Source organism: Papilio xuthus, unplaced genomic scaffold (genome assembly GCF_000836235.2).
Source record: "Papilio xuthus unplaced genomic scaffold, Pxut_1.1 DF827679.1, whole genome shotgun sequence".
Taxonomy (NCBI): Eukaryota; Metazoa; Arthropoda; class Insecta; order Lepidoptera; family Papilionidae; genus Papilio; species Papilio xuthus.
The window spans coordinates 6,017,096-6,040,231 of record NW_013530970.1 but is presented as its reverse complement, the minus strand read 5'-3'; the positions used below and the strand labels follow the sequence as shown (position 1 = coordinate 6,040,231).

At 34.0% G+C, this 23,136-nt stretch overlaps 3 protein-coding genes across 3 annotated transcripts; 2 read left to right on the top strand and 1 right to left on the bottom strand.

Moving 5' to 3' along the window:
• The first annotated feature begins 3,776 nt into the window (after positions 1-3,776).
• On the top strand, positions 3,777-5,486 carry LOC106117722 (epididymal secretory protein E1-like). The gene is made up of 4 exons (XM_013312128.1): positions 3,777-3,901; positions 4,195-4,308; positions 4,390-4,571; positions 5,147-5,486. The coding sequence occupies exons 1-4, from the start codon at positions 3,835-3,837 to the stop codon at positions 5,288-5,290; spliced, it is 507 nt and encodes a 168-aa protein (XP_013167582.1). The 5' UTR covers positions 3,777-3,834; the 3' UTR covers positions 5,291-5,486.
• Positions 5,487-9,181: 3,695 nt separating this feature from the next.
• LOC106117715 (epididymal secretory protein E1-like) lies at positions 9,182-10,391 on the top strand. The gene is made up of 4 exons (XM_013312122.1): positions 9,182-9,305; positions 9,566-9,679; positions 9,762-9,943; positions 10,069-10,391. The coding sequence occupies exons 1-4, from the start codon at positions 9,239-9,241 to the stop codon at positions 10,210-10,212; spliced, it is 507 nt and encodes a 168-aa protein (XP_013167576.1). The 5' UTR covers positions 9,182-9,238; the 3' UTR covers positions 10,213-10,391.
• A 2,329-nt stretch (positions 10,392-12,720) lies between these two features.
• On the bottom strand, positions 12,721-14,761 carry LOC106117738 (uncharacterized). Its single transcript, XM_013312151.1, has 5 exons — positions 14,453-14,761; positions 14,057-14,154; positions 13,894-13,984; positions 13,693-13,770; positions 12,721-12,834 (listed from the first exon to the last, which is right to left on the bottom strand). Exons 1-5 carry the CDS (start codon positions 14,715-14,717, stop codon positions 12,740-12,742), a joined length of 627 nt encoding a protein of 208 aa, XP_013167605.1. The 5' UTR covers positions 14,718-14,761; the 3' UTR covers positions 12,721-12,739.
• Between the last annotated feature and the right edge of the window lie 8,375 nt (positions 14,762-23,136).

Genomic DNA, 23,136 nt, shown 5'->3' with positions numbered 1-23,136 from the left:
AGATTATATTTTAGACCGTGGACACCTGTGCTGTGCTCATGACGAAATAAGCCGAACTTATAGTAATAACAAATTTAATCAAATCTCGCACGTGTCCGATATACAAAGGAAATTTTAATCACTAAAGTCAGTAGACAACTTTCAACCTCAATGGTTACTAAGGGCGACTATTAGCGTCTATTTTGTATAGAAATAAGCACTGACGGCCTGCTTAAGCTACCAATTAACAAGTTATAGTACGGCACTTATGTTAAGATTAAACGTATCAGATAAAAATAGTTCTTAATTAATGGAAACAAGGTAGAGTTTCCCTTTTATCGTTTTAAAGAGATTCGCAAATTGCTCGTTTACCTTTAGTATCGGTAGTTAGGATTTTCTTTTATTATATGTTAAAAATAAAATACAAATTCTCATTGGTAAGGACATTTCAAATGTACCCATTAACTTATATTACACAAGAGTTTTTTAAATACTTTCGCTTTAATAAAATGGAGAAACCATCGCTGCAAATGACTTCCATAGTTCTTGTTGTTTGTTTAATCTTAAATATGTTTTATTTAAAAAAAATATGTGAAACATTAATTACAAATGAGACATAATACTTATAATAATATATTAAAATCATATTTAAATTACAAATACTTATAAATCTGACTAATTCTTTGAAATAATAATGACTAGTTTCTTATATAATTTATTACTCCAACTGTAACATAGAGTTTTCATTAAAAAAATTGACGGACTATTTAGTTATTGTGATTGTAATAGATATTTAGAGCAGTATATACTCCTCAATACAATAAAGACTAAATGTCCTCACAAAGGAGGATAACGTACGCGCTATCACAAAAGCCCGGCATCCTGTTTGTTTTCCAGTGACTTGAACATTTTGACATAACTCTACTGAACTTTGACACATCACTTAAGTTATTTCATCGTGCTATCTTGCTATCAACCAGGGATGATGACGACGTCACTCGTAATAACGTAACTCAATCTGATGTTACAACTGGAGAGAGGAAAAGTTCGATAGCTGTTATAAGGTATCGTTATGTTTACTAATTCAGATGTACACAAAGTGCACGCTTGTAGTCAATTAATAATTATAAAAATATTTTAATGATGCAACTAACTTTCAGATTCTGTGAACATTTAATATCAACGGCAGAATCGCAGACTACTAACTGTAATCAACAATTAGTTGAATTGTATTTAAAATAACTTCAACTTAACTTTGTTAAACGTAAGATAAAACGTAAAGCTAATGAACTGCGAAGTAAGATGTAACACTTAAGTAGAGTTCTCTTTGTGAATCTCTGAAGTGGTCGACTGAAGATACGAGTCGTGTAGCTTTTATACCGCTCTTCATAAGTCACTTTGTTAATTAGCTTTTTTCACTTAGTCCAGCTCTATCTGCCCCACTCAGAGTCATTAAATCTACACTAAGGGTCTTTCTTTGCGACCAATTTACGTAATGAATGTGGCAGTAACAAAAAAATGCCTTTCCAGTCTTCCAGTCAAAGATTCGCACTGACTTTATGCTTAAAGTGCAGGTTTCTGTCTCAAAGGATGAGAGTCTCGAAAGATGAAAAGAAAAAAAAGGAAATTAGAGAACTAACCTAAAGATTTTTAGCTAAAGCTGAACCTTTTTTCTTTAATGAGTGAAGTGTTGAATAATTAATATCAAATAGAGCGATCGAGTTTTTTTTTATCATTGATATAACTACGCCAGTAACCCAGGGGGGTAGGCAGAGACCACGAGCCTGTATGTGGCGCGGTCCACACACACCCCTCTGGCTATCATATTCATACATCTACGCATACATACACTGTATTACTTTGAAATACCTTTTTTTACACTTTATTATGAATCATTCCGTTATTTTACTCTGAAACAGAAATGTAATTAAATACGTCAAATAAAGTGGCTAGCTTTGAACACTAACCAAACCGCTGTTTAGTGGCGTTCACCAATCTCCGTGTAACAGCTTTGTACTTGTCAGTTGTGACCAGTACTGACGTCCAGTCTAATTGCGACTGACAGCCGTGACGTGCGCAAACCATTCGTCTGCAGACCACAGAGTTACTGCCAATGTAGAGTGGGCTTATTAAATTAATAGCACTATGAACCTCGCATGTTGTAGAGCAAAACTAAAAATTTAGAACTTGTTTTACTTTTAAAATAGGAATAATAAAAGGCTCAAAGGATACCGTATATTTACATACACACAATAGTGAGTTCATGAAATAAACGACAAAGTGAACAGAAAAGCTCTGCCATTATGTTGCATAAAGCCATCCATTAATTATTATTCAATGAACATAATGCAGCAGAAACAATTTACACGAAACTTTAAAAATTACGACAATAGCAACAAAAGACTGGAGTATTGGAAATTTCAGACTTTATCAAAATATCGTCCGATTTGTCTAATCTAAAAAGTGGAAATAATAAAAACAGTAAAGTGCAATAAGCTTCAATCAATACGAATTATGTTGTTATGTCGACTTGTTTGTTTACACCAATAAAGAAATACATCACTTTTCCCCAACGGAGGTTTTTATGTACTATTATGGAACAGTCCATCCTTATCAGCCACTTCTCCATCAAATTCCCTTCCTCTTATCATCCTTACGACTAGAAAGAGGACTAAAATTAGGCCTTCTGAACGCACACTCATCAGACAAAATGCAATTAGTTCCACTAAAGCCGTGTCTTCTATGTAGTCATGGTATCACACCGGGCGAGCCGATACATTCGTGCAACAGATGTCGCTGGCGTCTACCAATGTTTATGACAGGAAAAAGATCAGATATAATATTCTTTGTCACCCGGGCGTAGCCGGGGCGGACTACTAGTCGGATATAAATTCAGTTCCTATAACAACAATGTATGATACGTGAGATATGAACAGAGATAATGAGGAATTAGTTGTATTATTTGGGCAGTGATTGATAATGCATGTTGATAATAAGACATTGATTTAACACCTGCAGACTTTTTACAACATGACTGATTAAATTTGATAAAGCATTTCTATTTTTAATAAAAAAAAAGTATTTAACACAATGAGGTAGACAGGGATACAGAATTTTCACAATTTTCCCGATACCCAGAAATGTTTATTGACTTGTTTACTCTATGCCGTGTTGATTCAAGCAGTTTAGTTTGTTATTTTTTTAATATTCAATAAGTAGTATTATTATTTAATTAATTACAAAAAATGGCGGACAACAGAAAGATAAATATTGAAACAATAGTTTTATCTATTGTCATTTCACGGAATTCACTAGCTAATTTCTAATCTAAATCACATTGGCTTACAAAAGAGTGGAAGTCAATAAACTTGAATGGCCCTACAAGATTAGTGTGAGAGATATCAGGTCGTGATTAGAGCGCTCTGCACCTGCACAATTACTTATCTTTACATTCACTTACATCTACTTATCATATTATTTTATATGAAAGATATAATTTTTGATGCACACCTTATACGCGGTATACAAACAGGTGAGATGGCCTTTCAGCAGACTCTAACATCACCGTTAAAATATTACTATAATATCAATTCAGATTTACTGATTTTTAGTATAGCTAAATATGTATTTATGACCTATTTTACCTTTCTTATGTCTGGCTGAGACATGGCTGCAACAGTTCAGTCGTCAACAAAAAAGATAACAATAAAATTAATCACTAATTAAGAATGATGATCCTCGGAGATACTGCACACCTGTATGATAACATTATTGTATAAAAAGTGAATCTGCCGACAACAATGTATCAATTCTACTTGCTAGAAGTTACTGGTAATTACAACCACAAACAGCAAAATGATGAAATTCCTGATCGCTCTGTGCCTCGCCCTGGCTGTTGCTGATGCCACCAACGTGCAAAGATGTAAGTATATCTTACCTTCCCGTCAATCTAATTTCAGTCTGTTCTATCTATTTTATAGACTGATCTAGACAATCTAAGTTAAATTCCTGGTTCCTTTTAGCATGATCATAATATAGTTGACGAAATTTTCCCCCACGTCCGTAGTTTCCATGAGGACTTTTACATTAAACAGACCACAAAAATAAAGTTTAGAAATTATGGTGTATTTTCACCCCATGTATAATATTATATGTTTATAAGTTGTTTTGTAAGTAACTTTTCCTAAACTAAGTACAAGTATTGTTGTTTGACAGGCGTGCACCACTCTGGGAACTTGCCACAGAGCACTCGCATTGAGGGCTGCACCAACCCTCCCTGCGTGCTGCAGCAGCTGCGCAACGCCGTCATCCACATGACTTTCAGAGCTCGTGAGTATATCTATAGTGACAGACATACAAAAAGTTTTCCATATCTGTTCTACGTTTACTTATTTGTAATGTGCTGTTTAGCCCGTAACGTGCAAACTATGCGTACTTTGGCGACTGCATACTTGGGCGCGGTGCCGGTACCCTACAACCTGGGCAACAACGCCAACACGTGCAACTTCCTCACCAACACCCGCTGCCCCGTCAGCTCCGGCACCAGCGTCAACTACACCCTGAGGATGTTCATTGAGTCCTGGTTCCCAGTGGTAACATACTATTTGTCAACTCTAAATACAACATTGGTGTACCAGTGCAATAACACGGTCAATTTTGTGACACAATATTCATAGGTTCAGAAGTTGAACAATCGTAGATCCAGCTTTAACATATTCGCACGAATTGTCCCGACTTGTCCGGTGCAATACCACGACCACACAGATGACAGCCGTGAATTCGAAGAAATCTTGTATTTCTTCTGATGCGTGTGGTACCAGAGGCCTAATTTTAGTCTCCTTTCTCTTTCCATCCTTTTTCATATGAGTAAAGGATAGGAAGTGGAAGTAGATTTTCCAGTTGAGGGGATGCATGGAAAAGAAAAACATTCTCTTCCCGTGAGTCCCCTCCTTCGTCAATTAAATTTAAGTAACACATCTGCAATTGTGTATGTCTATGGGCAAGGGTCACTTCGCTATTTTAGCGATTTCAGGTGGACGCTCACTCGTTTGCCATCTTAGGATATAAAAAAAATCCTTAAAATATAAAACTAGACCAACAACGCACGAACTTAATTGAAAGACAGATTAACAATTTCACAGTATTGACATATGTTGTAATATTTCAGGGCACTTCCGCAACAATTGAGTTCAGGATTGTAGACGAAAGGAACCAGCCCGTGGTGTGCGTGCGTGTTCCCATCCGCATCAGCCGCTCAGGCAGGTTCATTGAGGGCGAGAGCGAGCTGCCCCGCGGTATTGAAGCCCAGTAGACTGCACCCACAGCTATCACCCGACTGATGCTATCTACTACTTCCCAGATGCCATCTATTGACGACTCAAGACACAACTCACATCTGTGATTTAATTGTTAATTAATAATTCTGTATTTGTACTGTTTCTATCAATTATTTCTCATACATTTATTGAATTTGAATATTTAATAAGTGGTTCTAAATAAATTGTTCCTAAGATTAAAATTAACTTTTATTTAAATCGAGTTTGTTTACAATTTAGTTCACAATTTCAATAAACGCTGGAAATACCATGCAGTGACCGGCCGTCCATTTTAAAAATCAACAACCAAAAAATCCGTTACCGGGAACTTTTAATCTGGTAGCTGTCAAAAGTGTGAACATAGGATGTGTAGACTGATAGCTGGTGATTGTACGCTGTGTGACTGCTTCATTACATTCCCACTTACAATACTAAATAAAAAAGTTAACACAAAAATTAAGGGAAGGGAAAAATAAAGATTGACAACAAAATAAATTAAACACTTACACTGTATCTAACTGTACTCCAAAAAAATAGTTAGACGCTATTTAGTTAAGTACGTGTTTTAACCCTTTGAACGCCGGTAAAGGATATTATGGACTTCAAAGTGGTTAACATATGTTCCACTACAAATATGTATCAGCACACTACTTTCGGTATAAGTTTATGGGTTAAGAAGTCAATGTCAAGTCATGAATTGTCAAAAAGGTATAAAAAGGTTGACATATAATTTAGGTAGAATGTGTTTAAAACATTGTCCATTTTATGTTAACTAGCTCATAGCTTTTAATCAGTTTCTTCTTGTAGACTCTGTCCAGATCACAATCTACATTAATGGATAAACTTACAGAGCTTTAACAGTGGTAGAGCCCGGTTTAACATCCTCGCACGAATTGGCCCGGCTCTCCCGGTGAAATACCAAGACGACACACAAGACAGGCGTGTAGTGGAAGCCATTCCGCGTTTCGTCTGATGAGTGTGCGTCCCGGAGGCCTAAATTAGTCCTCCATCCCTTCCCACCCTTATTCTTATAAGGAAAGGATGGGAAGTGAAAGTGGACTTTCCGGATGAGATGAATGGGAAGGGAAATTATTTTCTTTCTGTGCATCCTCTCCTCCTTCGATTAAAGGTAGGCAACGCATATGCAATTGCGTATGTCTATGGACAACGGTCACTTCGCTATTTCAGCGATTTCAATTGGCCGCTCGCTTGTTTGTCACCTTATGATATAAAAAAAACCATACAACAATAATGTGTCTTTAATTGTTTGCTTTTAATATTCATATGTTTATTGTAAGTGTGACATTTCTTCGAACTCTAAATATTAGCTAGGACTTTCTGAAACATTTTTCTTATTAAGTATCATTCGTTCAGTAAAGGCGGTTTTAAAAAGCATTCCAGTAAAGCGGACATCATTGTCGTATTGTGTTCATTCGACAATAATTAATGGAGAGCTTTATGCAACATAATAGCAGTGCTTTTCTGTTGACGTTTGTCATTTATTTCATGAATTGACCATTGTGTTGTTTACAGTTTTGTTTGTTTTGTAAGAAATATCAGAAAACAGAAAACAACTTAGCTTGAAAAACACAGTGATAGCTACCAACAAAAACGTAGCATTGTTATTTGTAAATGCATTTTTAATCAATTAAAATGTTGAAGCTAAAAAATAAATTGAAAATTTTGAAGATACTATTTTTTAGTTAAAACGAAATGTTAATGGAAAGTATCATTGTGTTGATATACATTTCCTCGTTTGTTTTGTACATTAATAACGATGAAAAAAAGAAGAGTTTCCTTTCATACGATTTGTTTACAGAGCTCACATATCAATTTCCGTATTGAGGTTGTTTGCGATGTTTTTATTTTCCCCAGCTTTGAATATTAACTGATTTCATTTTTTATTTTTTGCATCTAATGAAAGAGTTTTTATCCTCCATAGTTGCACTTAAAAATATAATGAATTATCTTTTATACATCTGTACTTTTTATATTATAAGGTGGCAACCGAGCAAGCGGCCACCTAAATATAAAAGCATAAATATAGCGCCGAAATATCGAAGCGAAGAAGAAAGGGACGCACGAAAAGAGGATATCCCTTTCAATGCGCCTCCCTCTTTTCTGCCAAATCTACTTCACCTTCCCATAATTTTCTGATTAAAATTAGGCCTCCGGTACGCGCACTCATCAGACAACGTGGAATTACGTCCACTCGACGCCTGTCTACTGTTTGGTTATGATATTGCACGGACCGATCCAGCCAATTTGTGCACTCAAGAAATATTGTTGTTGCAGGCTCTACCACTGTTGTATTGTAGTCAATTTATTAATAAATGAATCGTGCAGATAAATCATCATCAGCCCGGAGCCTACCCAAAGTTAGGGGTGACAAGACCATCGTCAACCACGCTGACCCAGTGCGGGTTGACTTGACACATATCTTTGAATTTCTTCTTGCGAAGGAAAAGATCGTAATGCAGGTTGCATTACGATCTTTTCCTTCGCAATAAGAACGTCAGATAAATGTACAATTCATGTTTTTCATATCATATGAATTGCGATCGAATCCGGACCTGTAGATTCCAACACTACTGTTTAACCTCTGCGTCACCATCACCACGTAGCCGTTTATTTCTGGTCAGGATTTATTCGTTGCATATTTTGTCAGGTAATGTGGCGAACTGTAGCATTCAATAAATAAATCAAGTGCAATCGATCAGTGTCGAGCGTAAGAAGGATTCGCCGCTATTTGTATACAGACGGCTGTTAATTTGAAGCTGATAAATTATTAATGCAATTTTATAAACGTACCAAACGACATTCGATAAATCAGTATATTAGTTAAGTACAATAACATGTTGTCATCTCTGTTCTTTTCTAAAAGACTGACAAGGATCACAACAGGTTTTTGTATGACAAGTCGGTTTATTGGCAAAGTTTAGTACTTAATTTAAAATAGGTCAATACAATGTCAGTGACGCTTATTTAAATTTATTTCGATTTATAAATACATTGCAATTTCAACGTTTATTTAAGAAGGAGGTATCGCAAACTCCGCACAGCTGACATAATTAGTGCAAAGCTAACTCTAATGTAAACTTAATTTGTGAATCTGCTCCGCGACGCTAAATAACATCGGATGTGGACTTGTTGACACATATTATGCACACATAAACATGATTTAAACAAATTTTACTTAAGTATGACTAAATATGACTTATTAGTTTTGCCAGTTCTGAATTCCTTTCAAAATTTATATATCTTAATATATATAATTCTTCTGTGCGTGTGTATGTCACTGTCCTTTTCAAAACGACTGGACCGATTTTGATGAAATTTTTTGTGTGTTTTCAAGGGGATCTGGGAATGGTTTAGATTCACAATTTTGTCCGCTGGACAATGTTTTTTTAATTAATTTTTAATTTATTAGTAGTTGTTGATTTCAGTATTCGAATTAAAGACGTGTAGACAGGACAACGTCTGTCGGGTCCGCTAGTATTATTGTAAAAATATAAAAGTTAAGTAGCTTTTGTAAGCGAATGTAGTTTTTGTAAAAACATCATTGATTTAGTTAGTTTTATGAGCTCCATTTTAGCCTATAGGTATTTTGAGTGTGAACAAGACATGGGCTTACCTTTTGCCATCATAACTCTCTAAAGAATCTTAACAACCAAAATAAATTATTTATTCAAAAAAAAGTCTTAAAGACGTTAGATAACTTAGGAAATCGATTCTAAAACAACACTTCACTTCTTATTAAAAAAAAAACAAAGAATTTGATTGACTGTCAAATCCGGTGTTAAAATTAATCGCTAATTAACATCACCCAGTGAGATATTGTGCACGTGTTTGATAAGATTTCTGTATATAAACTCAAACTATCGCCAACAATATATCAAATCAAGTTGCTAAAGTTACTGGTAATTACAACCACAAACAGCAAAATGATGAAATTCCTGATCGCTCTGTGCCTCGCTCTGGCTGTTGCTGATGCCACCAACGTGCAAAGATGTAAGTATATCTTACCTTCTCATTAATCTGAACAGTTTAAGTTAAATTTCAGGATATTTTTGTTTGTTTGTTTTGGATGTTTACAATATACTTGTAGAAAATTCTGACTCATATTGCTGTTACCATGAGAGCTTCTACATCAAACTGACAACAAAAATAGAGTTCAGAAATTATGATGTGTTTTCGTCTCATTTTTTATAAATTGTTCATTACTCACTACAATGTGCTGGTATGTAAATACATGTAATGTTATTTGACAGGCGTACACCACTCTGGAGACTTGCCGCAGAGCACTCGCATTGAGGGCTGCACTAACCCGCCCTGCGTGCTGCAGCAGCTGCGTGATGCCGTCATACACATGACCTTCAGAACTCGTGAGTATATCTATATTGACAAAACTGACGAAAAGGTTTCCTTGTCCACACAACGATTACTTATTTGTAATGTGCTGTTTAGCCCGTAACGTGCAAACTATGCGTACTTTGGCGACTGCGTACCTGGGTGCGGTGCCGGTGCCCTACAACCTGGGCAACAACGCCAACACTTGCAACTTCCTCACCAACACCCGCTGCCCCGTCAGCTCCGGCACCAGCGTCAACTACACCCTCAGGATGTACATCGAATCCTGGTTCCCTGTGGTAACGCCCTTTTTCGTTTTATTATTTGTCAAATATCAAGAGAAAATTTGGAATGGAATGAACTATAAAGAAGTTTGATTGAAGAACATCAATTTCACTGTATTAACGTATGATTTGATTTTCAGGGCACTTCCGCAACAATTGAGTTCAGGATTGTAGACGAAAGGAACCAGCCCGTGGTGTGCGTGCGTGTACCCATCCGCATCAGCCGCTCTGGCAGGTTTATTGAGGGCGAGAGCGAGCTGCCCCGCGGTATTGAAGCCCTGTAGACTGCAAATATATCTTATGTGCCAGATGCCATCTATCGACGACTCAAGAAACAACTTACATTTGTGATTTATTCATTGTTTAATTTTTAATTGCACTTATCAAACCTTTCTCATACATTTATTGAATTTGAATATTTAATATGTGGTTCTAAATAAATTGTTCCTAAGATTAAAACTGACTGGCTTATTAAATATTAAAAATTAACCTTTATAATTTGCTGATATATAACTGCGTCCACTTTGCTAGAGAAATTAGTTGGCCACATGGTTCGCTAAGAATACTCATGGTGTATTGCACTTGTGAAAGAAGCAAAGTGTACCAAATTAGAAGTACCAGACAAGCCTCTAGATAACAGCGAGTCTCGTTTGTTTCCACAACACTACGTCACCTCAAGTGTCGGGCCGAGAAGACGCTGTCACGCTCACTAAGGCTTCAGTGAAATCTTTTTAAACATTACTAGATTTTTTATTTTTAACACAGTAGGCCAAATAAATGTTAAAATTAATTTACTATTAAAATAAGTAAATAGAATATTGTAAAGGTTGTCTATTTTTGTACTTATCTATCGATACATATATCTATTTTGGTAGAACTATTTTCTGCAATATTATTGAATAGTCACCCAAGTAAGCAGGCGGCCGGACATAAAAAAAATAATGCAAAACTTTAAGGTTTATAAAACCTAGTACGCGAACCACGTGGGTGGGACAAGGCTAGGGAAATTATGATTTTACTGGTTACATTGTAAAAATTGTTGCTGTGAACCAGAATTATTAGTTATTAGTAATTAATTATGTGTCCGCTTTATTATTTTTTTACACATAAAATAAATACATAAATATTTTACATTTATGAACACTTATCATTGCCGAGCATCAAGAATTAAGAGTTTATTTTTTTATTTCAATATAATGTGTCTTAATTTTAAATTAAGTTTTTTTTCAGGATACAAATAGTGATATTTTAAGCTATTTCCATAGCATAATTTTAATAAATTTGTCTGTCATATTAGTTTTAGTATATTTGTAATATATAATTTTAGTATGTGAAAGTCGTTTAAAGTACCAGGCAATCATAAATAACATGTAAGCGTTCTGTAACACAGGTCGCGTTATAAATCTCTATTCGTTTTCGAATATTGTGACATTAATTTGATTTATTGATCACACTTACGATACATATTCATGAAAATATTTCAATATCTTACTTCTTACTAGTATTATAAATGCGAATATTTAGATGGATGGATGTTTGTTTGTTTGTTCGAAGGTATTTCCAGAACGGCTGAAAAAATCTCTATGAAATTTGGTAAACATATAGAACATAGTCTGGAAGAACTAGGCTATTAAGTTTTTTTTTAGTTCCGCGGGAACGGAGTCGCGGGCGACAACTAGTATGTGTATAAAGTCTTAAAATATATGAACATATATTTTAAAAGAATAACGGCAACAGATCTTTATTGTGTATTCTGACGTCAGTTAATTCTATCATATAGTACCTACTTGTTCTTTAAAATTAATTTGGATGTTTTTCTATTCCTTACAAGAACTGTTACATTTGTATATTGAATAACATATATCAATGCAAAACTCATCGTGTTTGAAATATTTTGTACCTTTTTTTGTATTTAAATTTAAAAGATTCAGTTTAATTTAAATAGAGTTAAATGTTATTCATTCACAATATAACAATGATATTCAGATAATTTAAATAGTTTGTTATAAAAACATCGACAAACAATACAATTGAGTTTGCTTTACAAGTTTTACTTTTGAAGTAATACAACAAATACAACTCACACGTATTACTTTTGTTAATAATACGATAGTTATAATAGTAACATTTAAAATTAAATTGTGATCGCCTACTGGTCAAAATTAGACTTTATTTTTCATATTTTTATTTTATTAAAAACACACATTAAATATAGTAAATTTCACATATAATTTCCACGCTCAATTTCCCTTAAAAGGAGTAGAAAGATTTCACTTTATGTATTGTAACTAGCAGTCACCCGCGATTCCGTCCGCGCGGAATTAAAAAAACTTAATTAGCAGCCTAAGTCTTGTTCTAGACTATGTTCTACATGTATGCCAATTTTCGTCGAGATTTAGTAGGCGTTCTGGAGATACCTTCAAACAAACATCCATCCAAAATATCATATGTAATAATTACATTAGTTGAATTTCAAATAATGAATATGTCCTTAAATTATGTTTCAATGTATATAAGTCGTATTTTTTTATATTTGTGTATTTCTCACAACGTAGTTCTCTTGATCATGTTCACCGATATTGTCCAGACTAAGCTGAACCCTATTTTATATACTTGATCAAGCAAAGCTAAAGTCAAATTTCTATATTGTAAATCAACTTCAAAACCTATAGATTTCAATTGACTTCCTTTTTAATTTATTTTTAATGTACCATATATAAAACGCTCCTGAGTCAGTATAAATTATTTTGTTTTAAAAATATAAAGAATAACAATAGTATTTTAAAAAAACAAACAACATTAACTCCAGATCTACTCGCACTCTGCCTCGTGCATGAGTATGGCGCGTCTCACGTACCGGAAGTGATAGAAACTGAACACCACCACGAAAGAGAAGAAATACAACACTGAAAAGAAACACACTTTCATACAAATCTTAGCCATTAAATCATCATATCTTACATGTATAGAAAAGTACTCATGTATTAAATAATATTATACGTACAGTCAGCGGCATAGATATGTAAACATTTATAAAATTTATAAAGGACATTAGCACGTAATTATAGTCGGAAGAATACGGACTTTTAATTAATATTGATGCAGCTGACTGTACTGTTTCATAATGAAAAGATAAAATAAAAACCAAATAACAAAACTTTAATCTTTCTGAATATGTATCACAAAAAATCTTTACGTTTTACTAAAAGACGTTAAATAAATTTGCTTAATTTGAAATTCAGTTTACGTAATAATTTTGCTTTCAGGAGCTCCTGGATCATATTTTAAATATTAACGAGGTAATCATGCGAGAAAGGATTAAGGCGATATTTTGTTTTCACGGCAAATTTTAATTTGCTTAATGTAAACTTACATCACGATGAGCGTCATTTAATAAATGTTCTGCCTATTTTTGAAATAATTTAAATAATATTACCATGGTTAAAGTACTATTTATCTAGAACGCTAAACATGGGCTTCCGAGACCAAAATCCTCGTTTAAACATCAACGATAATGACGATATCTTTCGTACAGAGATTTTGGTCTCCGAAACCAACGGTAAGTTAGCCTTTAAAATTATGCCTTTAAAAATCATACATACATTCGTTTATGAATAAGAATGTTGATACAGCACATAATAAAAGCTAAAGCTGGGTTTTCATTGACGGGACAAACACACAATTTAATCTTATTTCTATCTTTTGCAAGGAGAATCAGAAGAAAATAATGTTTTTTGTAGGGGCACAAAAAATGTTGCACTCACCTGCTCCGAAAAATGTGAATAATCCGCTAACACAAGCTAGATTGACGAGCCTATGTTGTTCATCTTTTATTTTGGAGGCTGAAATATAAAACAAAGACTGAAGTTAACAAAACTGTATTGTCACGATACAGACTATCGTTTAATAAACCTTAATTTCTTATAATGTTTTGTTAACGTTATTTAAATGTAAGACACACATACCGTCTTTAAACCGTATACAGGAACGCCCAATCTTAGCCACCGCCAGAGACACAATCCCCATCAAGACAAACATCGCCACCAGTAAATAAATCTGAAAATGTTTATTCTGATAAGTTTCTGGCTGTATTTTATTAAATTATACTAAATGTTTAGCTTTAAATACCAGCATAGCTCTGCAATTCTCCGTAAGAGCGACTATGATGAGCAGGAATCCGGCGCCAGTCACACCGCTCAGCATGGCGCCGGTGCCCAAGCTCATGACTGCACAACAAAATTATTTTACTATTAATTAACTGCTAGTACCAAGCCAGGTCTAACGCCAGATGGACCGATAATCTAGTCAAGGTAACGGGAGTATCCTGGGTGCGGGAAGCACAGGACCAATAATAAGTAAATAGTTAGTTAGTTAGCAATAAGTTTATAGTATGCGAAGCGAGGATTTTGGGATTTTCTTGAGCATGTCAGTTAACAGTAAGTAGACTTTTCAGCGAATAATATTGATCGATTACTAGAGTTTAGTTTTTTATTCAACTCACAGATATCATAATGTGAAACTAACTTTGCGAGTCCGGTGTATTATGTATCTTGTCGTACTGCTTGCCATGAGTCAGGATGAGGGTGAGGAGTACGGAGCCGACCAGGACCTGGCAGAAGGCTATCAGCAGCACACCTGGGAACAGATTGCAAATGCCGCAGCAGCTCTCGAAGTGACACCCGGGCTTGTGCACCGTAAAGTGGAGGGGAACTCGCGGGCTGATCTCGCTGCCGCTTCTCGGTCTTCTATCTGAGGACTTTGTGAAGTCTTCTGTACCACTTTTAGTCATTGTAAATAATATAGGAAATAATTTTGACACATTTGTGACGTCAGTTTGACGTTTATTGTAAATATGTTATTGATTATTTTTATAAGAAAAACATATTAAATCGCAAGAAATGCAAAAAGGCATATATTTAAAACTATTATTATACATTATTCAAACTTTCGTGAGACATTATACTAAACGAGGGGCCGCGTTCGCGAAATAATACCAGTCCCATTCATCCTGATGATGGGCCCCCGATAGGCTCGAAACTAGTCGGTGCTGCCACCGGTCGAATATAAGTCAGTGTTTAGCCGTATTTATATATCTATTTTATCCTAGCTGTTGACCGCGACTCCGTCTGCTTGGAATTTGAAACAAAAACATAATTAATAGCCTACGTGTTCTTGCAACCTATGTTCTATCACATCCATCCATCCAAATTTAGCATATATAATATAACTTTTTTGTATTTATTTAAGTAGAATAATAACACGATAATAAATATATTAACTTGCATATAATTCTGCACAATTTTCATATATCTTAAGATAAATGTAATGTTGTTTGTAGCAACATGTAATTCAATCAAAATTCTCATATAACATACGAGTAGAGTGTTTGTGCGAGGCGATTGTGTTATGTTTTGATTAACAAAATACACAGGCGAATTACAGATCCATTAAAATACTGTCTGCAACACGCGCCTGGCATTAATCAAATTGACTGGGCCCACCAGCATACAGCCTACAATCACCTTGTTTATAAATAACAAAATTTCATCACGTAACAGACAAATTACCGGCATATTGTTCATTTATTTATACACTAGCTGTCGCCCGCGACTACACCATCGCGAAATTAAAGAAAAAAACTTAATTAGTAACCTAATCATTCTTCTAGAATAGTCTAGAACATAGGTTCTATTTCTACGTCTGTTTCGAATTTAAATTTTCATTTCTCAATTTGACGATTAACATCATCTCATCTTTGCCTCGTTTATCCGAGTCAGTGCTGCGACACATTATTTCTACGTTAAAATAATTATAATAATAGCGTCAGAGAAAATTTTAATCAAGTTAATGTAATACGAAGCACGAACCTGTCCCAGCGACCTCTGTCGGCTAACTAATTATGCTATTTTAAATTATGCCTTACCTAAATATGACCTGGACACTTTTATACCAAACTGAATATACAAAGATAAATATATTAGGTAAGTAATGCATTTAAAACTAGCTGTAGTCTGCGACTTCGTCTTCAGAATTAAAAATACTTAATTAGTAGCTTATGTGTCTTCCAGGATATGCTCTTCATCTATACCAAATTTCATCTAGATCCATTGTGCCGTTTTGGAAAAATACCTTCTAACAAACAGCCATCAAAATATGCGCATTTATAATGTTAGCAAGATTGAATTACAGTATGTTTAAATTAATTTATGACAATTTTCTATCGCCGGTTGGCACGTTAAAAAATGCTGACTGACGTTGACACCTAAATATTGCCGATGCCAGCACCCCCCCCCCGCACCCCCAGCACTCCCCGAACACCGCGTGTCCGCCCTCACTGCACAATTGCACACGAATATTGCTTTTTAAAATTATTTCTGCATTTTCCGACGTAAAATATAACTCTTCAAGTATTCCTTTCAAAATGAATAAATTAATATTTCATGAGCTTTCACTAGCTGCTTATTCATTTGAAGACTCGAAATGCAATAAAAAAAGCTGCCTTATAATATAATATTTTATGAGAAACAATTTTATTGTAAAAATATAGGATACTAGATGTAGTACTCCGTACGCGTGGTATTAAAAAAAATCTTAATTAGTAGCCTATGTTCCAGGCTATGTTCTACATCTATGCCAAATTTTAGCAAGATACATCCAGTTGTTCTGGAGATACCTTCTAACAAACATACATCCAAATATCCAAACATTTATCTTATATATAAAATTCTCGTGTCACAATTTTCGTTCCCATACTCCTCCGAAACGGCTTGTCCGATTCTCATGAAATTTTGTAAGCATATTGAGTAGGTCTGAGAATCGGCCAACATCTATTTTTAATCTCGCGCGGACGGAGTCGCGGGCGATAGCTAGTAATATCTAAAGATAGCTAAAGATTTCTTTGACTTGATAATTAAATGCACACAGAGTACATACGACATTTATTAAAATGTACTAAAAAACAAAATATATTTCACAAAAATGTTTTCATTCCTTTATCTACCTTTATCAATCGTCTTCGTCGCCCTGTGTACATATATAGTATCGTATCCATCTCTGCTGCAAACACAATTTGGCGTGTCACTTGTATTTGCATGAATATTGGATCACCGGAGAGGAGACGCGCCGGGAATGGAAATACGGAAGAGGGGAGACAATAAGTTCGTATCCTGAACGATCCCGGACACTTTCACATATTGTTTCACATAGAACACGAGTATTTCCCTTATAAAATATGATGATAATGTTTGTATGTACATACTCAGTTAATTTAACTACAAACAACATGTTTCAAACAGTTAAATATACTATATTAGTTTAACACAAAAGCAAAAAATATTTTGCACTCATTTTATATCTTTATATATATATATAATTCTTCTGTGAGTGTGTATGTCACTGAACTTCTCTCAAACGACTGGACCGATTTTGATGAAATTTTTTGTGTGTGTTCAAGGGGATCTGGGAATGGTTTAGATTCACAATTTTCATCAAATATTAACTTCATATTAATTTATTCAAATTGAAGACGTGTAGACAGGACAACGTCTGTCGGGTCCGCTAGTATATATATAAAAATGAATCACAAAATGTGTTGGTAGTCAAGTCAACAACGCCTGGACCAGTTTGGCCAATTCTTTTTTTAAATGTTCGTTGAAGTTCAAAGATGGTTTTTACGGCGAGAAAAATTCGAATAATTGCCGGGAACTAATATTTTTCTTTTGATTTCGCGCGGACGGAGTCGCGGGCGACAGCTAGTTTCGTTTTTAAAAAAAAACAGAACACTTTTAATATCCTTAATAAATAATGTAAATTATTGTTTTATAAAATGAAAATATATAACACAATAAATAACATTACAAAAGTTGCGTAAAATAAAGTGAGAAAAAACAAAATGGCGGACATTAATTGAGCGCAAGCGATTTATTAGCGGCTCATTTGCGAATGCCTAACGATTTATTTTAGTCGGAATTTAGTAAAACATACTTGTAACATGCGTTATAAAGTTTAGATTTGATTTAATACCGCTGAAATTTGAAAATTATCGTATACTAACGGTCGCCCGCAACTCTGTTTGAACGTTTACAAATTATTGCTTCCAGACTATTCTATACAACCATGCCACATTTTCTCGGGATAAGTATATAGTATGGAGTTACGATATCCATCCATCTATCCATCCATTCATTTAAACTTTCTCTTGATCAATTTTAACAGAGAATTTTGAACACAAATGATAAATTTTACGAAAATCTGTTTAACAATATGAGTTTTTATGGCTTACAGTTGGACAGATGGATACATTTTTTTATGAAATATATTAAAAAGCTATTGTCATTAAATAAAGTACCTATTTTTAAGTTTAATTAAGTGAGGGATACCATAGGGTCACATGAAGACGAGGCTTAACTTCAACTTAACTAAAGTAGTGGCTCAGTGGGGAAACATTTAAAGACAATCAGACGAAATAAGCGTCCGCGTAATGGGTCATATCAACTTGAACAAATGTAATCCGGGACACAGATGTTTTAGCCAAAGTTATAGTAAACATATGCAACAAAAAAATAATGAAGAAATGAAAACAAAACTTATTGACTGCGTTTTAAAAGCTCATGTACATACAAGACTTAAAACTAAGTAGCGAACTATTAAAAAGTTAGGTATCGATTATTAATTAGGAATAAATATAAAAGGCCAATTGTTGTTAATTAGCCGCAAAGTTACCGCTTAGTACAACGAAAACTCAAATAAGGGAAGATTAAGAAATATTGAGTGTGACAGTTAATAATATATTTTACTTATAAAGCTATTTATTTCAAATGAAAAATAAATATGTCATGGCAACGTTTATTTAGAAGTAGAAAATATAAAGCGTTTCGTGAAAGCTTTGAACACGAGTCGTGTACTTATATTTAAATGCCTATTATTTCTAAACGAAACGTTTTCGGCGAGAAAGCATAATAATGGAGATACTTATTGCCTTTTAGACTTACCTAAGCATAACAGGGAGGCCAATTTAAATCTTAAAGTGCTCTTTGTGTGTACATCCAAGCCATTCTTATTTATTTTATTTGTAAATAATAGCCAGTCTCAACTATCTTCTTATCATGGTCTTCAATTTAATCATCTCAATAGTAAAAAATAAAATAAAAAGTCACTTTTATTATTTTCTTGTTAGTTAAACAAAAAAAATATTCGTCCAGACGATTCAAATAAGCCCAAACTCGATGAAGCTGTTTCGCTTCGTTGCTATGACCATCACCTAGCTCCATCATCAGATCAGTACCATGTCGCGATATATGCAATTTCAGTGCAATCAGTAACCGGGAAGTGGATTTAATCAAATTTGCTGGTCAGGTGGAACAAAATAAAAGCTTGTAATAATTACACTTTGAAAGCATTTCATTTATCTCATTTATCATTTTTCATTTCATCATTTGCCTTTCTATACATCTTACTAATATTATAAATGTGATAGCTTAGTTTGATGGATGGATGCTTTCTTACGGGTATCTTCGGAATGGCTTAAAGGATATTGATGAAAGGCACAGATGTAGAACATAATCTGGAAGAACACGTAGGCTAGCCATTAGGTTGTTTTAAATTCTACGCAGACAAAGTTGCGGGCAACCGGGAGTTATATATAGATAGATTATTAAGACGTAAATCTTGAACATTCCTATAGTTAATCTCGGAGGTTGTCAAGCTTACGGTCCGCGATTACAACAACATTCAACTTGACACTTCAAAAGACCGACGACGCGACGTCCGCATCATGTAATTTATTTCCCGAGAACAATCTTATTACTATTACGAGACGTCAACTTCAGACTACTAATTGAAAATTTCTTAGCGATATTACAATGTTCAGTTTTGACATGATACTATTAATAAACTAGCTAGGGTCGTACTAGACGGACGTAAATCTGCCAGATTAGTGAAATACTTGACGTAATATACAGGGTGTTATTGCTAATTTAAATGAATAGTTTTTCATTTATGTCTCTATTTTCATGAAACATACCATTATAGGAAACGTATAAGTAGGTTTATAAATTAACTAGCATTTGCCTGCGACTCCTTCTATGTAGTATTAAAAAACATAGTAGCTTATGTGTTTTTTCAGTCTATGTTCTACATTTGTGCCAAATTTCATCAAGATTCGTTGAACAGTTCTAGACATATCTTCTAACAAATTTTCTAATTATTTACCACTAACAAACGGTATAGGATTTCTGCCTACCCGAATAAATTACATTAAAATTGCTCACATATCAATAACTTTAAAACTGACAAACTACCCGCATCGCGCCGAACAACCCGCAACTTACAACTTAAAACAATATATTTTGTCGGCTCCCTAACTTAACTTAATGCCTTGAGGACAAGTTGTCCTAAGTGTTACCAATACTTAAACATATGGTAATAGTTAAAACTTGTTCGTGAATTTGAATTGCGGACAAATAATTGTGTGTAGTGAATAATCACTAACCATAACTTATTATTTTTTATTTACTATTTTTTCATAGAAGTTTCATAAAACAAAGACTATTTTATTTTTCCAATTTTTTCGTAACACTGTTTCTTAGACCATATAGTATTATATACAATTATTGTCTTTTTATATATACAGGGTGTAAATGATGATTCCTCATGTTAACTATATAGAAAGAAATTAATTTAAAAGAATGCTGAAATATCCCACGTTTATTTCGTGTCTATTCACATGTTATTTTAGGTATTCAACGCATATGCAATTGTGTCTATGGGCAACGGTCACTTCGCTATTTCAGCGATTTCAGGTGACCGATCGCTCGTTTGCCACCTTATGATATAATAAAATAAATTGAGAACTGATGATGTAAATCACATATTTAAACCTTAGATTTTATCTTAAGAGCGAGTATAAATACGTTTTAATATTTTTGTACCATGTTAAAAACTTCCGAATCAGAAATAATAAATAGATATTAAATGCATTTTGATAATTTTAACATTAAAAATCATAGTAAATATTATGTACATTATAGTAAAAAATTAAATGATAAAGTTTTAAGTGGCTTGTGCCTTTTCATTTTTTTATGTTTAGGACAACCTATCCTAACCTAGACTACATCGTTGGTTTATTTGTGAAAGGTCAGCTTTCCGATCTCCTCCAGTAGATGGCGTTGTCCAGCGTAAAATGTATTGTCATCATGCCTTCATAAATATGCAAAATTTCAATTAAATTTAACAATTTTAAGTAAGTATTGTATTAACATAAATACATAGCAGTGAAGTTAAAATACGTCATTTATGTATATACGAGTAGTACTTGTTATAACGAAGTAACAATATTATATTAAATCTTATTTGAAATATTATTTTGGGTTGGCGAACCAATGGCACCGGACACAATATTTTGTGAACGCACATATCAAAAAAATCAGTATGAAAAAAACCGCGGGCAATTGCTAGTTTATTTAATAAAAAATGATTCGTCAACTTTGTAAGTTGTATAATGAAATTATTACTGTATGAAAATCACTAAAGTAATTAATAAAATTTAATAAAAATGACAAAAGTCCAAAGACAAGGTAAATAAGATCAGTAAAATCAATCTTCAAAATTAACAGGAAGCGGTAGTATAGAAATCTAATATATTGCAATATTCTAATTTATCAACATAACTAGATGTCGCCCGCGACTACTTCCGAGCGGAATAAAAAAACTGAATAAGTAGCCTATGTATTCTTCCAGACAATGTTCTATATCTATGACAAATTCCATCAAGATCCGTTCCGGTAATACATTTTAACAAACATCCATATAAACTTCGCATTTATAATATTAGTAAGCTAATAACGTTAGAAAATATTTGAACGGTATGTATGTATGTATGTATGCAAAGATATTAGGCTTTAGGGTAATGTAGGCGACCTGGGGGACGGAGTCACCGGACTCTATCGACGTTCCTCATTAACATACAATACTCCAAACATCATTGTTACAGTAAAATATTGAATATAGACAAAGTCGAGTGCGACCGTTACTTTAAATATATAATGATTTTTAAAGCAAAAGTGTATTTTCAAACGTTTGAGTAACGTAAGATTAACTTGAAACTTTTGTATGTTGTTTACTCTGAATACATGTTATTTCGTAATGTAAATAGAAAACAAACCCTTTTATTAAAACTTGGCCTACTTGACCCGTATTGGGATTTTGAAAACGTGACCGTGTAACCGCGGCAAGGGTTAACGAAAATTAAATTTCGATACCATTAATGACACGCTTTACCTTGCTTAGAATGTCATCATACTGAATGTTAGGACAGAGATCGGAGTTTAATTTAAATTTAGAGCTTGGAAAGGAAAATCAATGTATGGATATTACACTTATCTTTATAAATGTATGGATTATTGCAAACGAGTGAACGCCCACTTTAATTCTCCGAATTAGCAATCACTGTCCATAGACATCCGTAGTTACAGATGCGTTACCTACCTTTATTCAAGGAAGGACGGAACGCAGAGAAAGAAAATATTTCGTCTTCTTACATCCCCTCCTCTGTCAAATCCACTTCCCCTTTTCCACCTAAACAGAACTAAAATTAGGCGCACAATCATCAGACTGAACTTAGAATTGTATCCACTTGACGCCTGTCTACTGTATGGTCGTTATATTTCACCGGACGAGGCAACACAGTCGTGCAACAGATGTTCTGCTGGCGCTTCCACTGCTAAAGCTTTTCTTTCGTTTCGAATTAATCTGCATCTGCTAAGTTACAATTAATTCTATCTTTATTATTAGTTTGAACCTTTCAAAATGGCGAAAATCAAAGCACAAAATACGTGTCAATGTGTAGAGATCACTGGGATATACACATTCATTAATTCATAAATGTACACAATTAAACTTTATGTACAGATGTATTAAGTTCAAATTTACTTATCATAAGGTTTTTTAATCATGATTTTTTCAAAGCTGGCACTAAACACAGCTGTTGTATTCTAGACATAATATTTATTGTTTTAATCAAAGTAGAATATATTTGTTTTTAAACGGAAAATTTTCAAATGACAAGAAATTAATTTCCTACAGTCGTCAAAAGTTAATAAACTAAATTTATTGAAATGCACAATGGTTTCTTATTAAGGGCCACCGTACAAGGATGTTAAAGTAATTGTCAGCGACAACATTTTTTTACCGATGCAAAACTACCGGCAGCA

Coding starts and splice junctions, on each gene's coding strand:
- LOC106117722 (XM_013312128.1), top strand. CDS start 3,835: ATGATGAAATTCCTGATCGCTCTGTGCCTCGCCCTGGCTGTTGCTGAT. Junction 3,902..4,194: donor TGCCACCAACGTGCAAAGAT/GTAAGTATATCT, acceptor GTTGTTTGACAG/GCGTGCACCACTCTGGGAAC. Junction 4,309..4,389: donor CCACATGACTTTCAGAGCTC/GTGAGTATATCT, acceptor TGTGCTGTTTAG/CCCGTAACGTGCAAACTATG.
- LOC106117715 (XM_013312122.1), top strand. CDS start 9,239: ATGATGAAATTCCTGATCGCTCTGTGCCTCGCTCTGGCTGTTGCTGAT. Junction 9,306..9,565: donor TGCCACCAACGTGCAAAGAT/GTAAGTATATCT, acceptor GTTATTTGACAG/GCGTACACCACTCTGGAGAC. Junction 9,680..9,761: donor ACACATGACCTTCAGAACTC/GTGAGTATATCT, acceptor TGTGCTGTTTAG/CCCGTAACGTGCAAACTATG.
- LOC106117738 (XM_013312151.1), bottom strand. CDS start 14,717: ATGACTAAAAGTGGTACAGAAGACTTCACAAAGTCCTCAGATAGAAGA. Junction 13,771..13,893: donor CTGTATACGGTTTAAAGACG/GTATGTGTGTCT, acceptor TTTATATTTCAG/CCTCCAAAATAAAAGATGAA. Junction 12,835..13,692: donor ATTCACATTTTTCGGAGCAG/GTGAGTGCAACA, acceptor GTTTCTTTTCAG/TGTTGTATTTCTTCTCTTTC.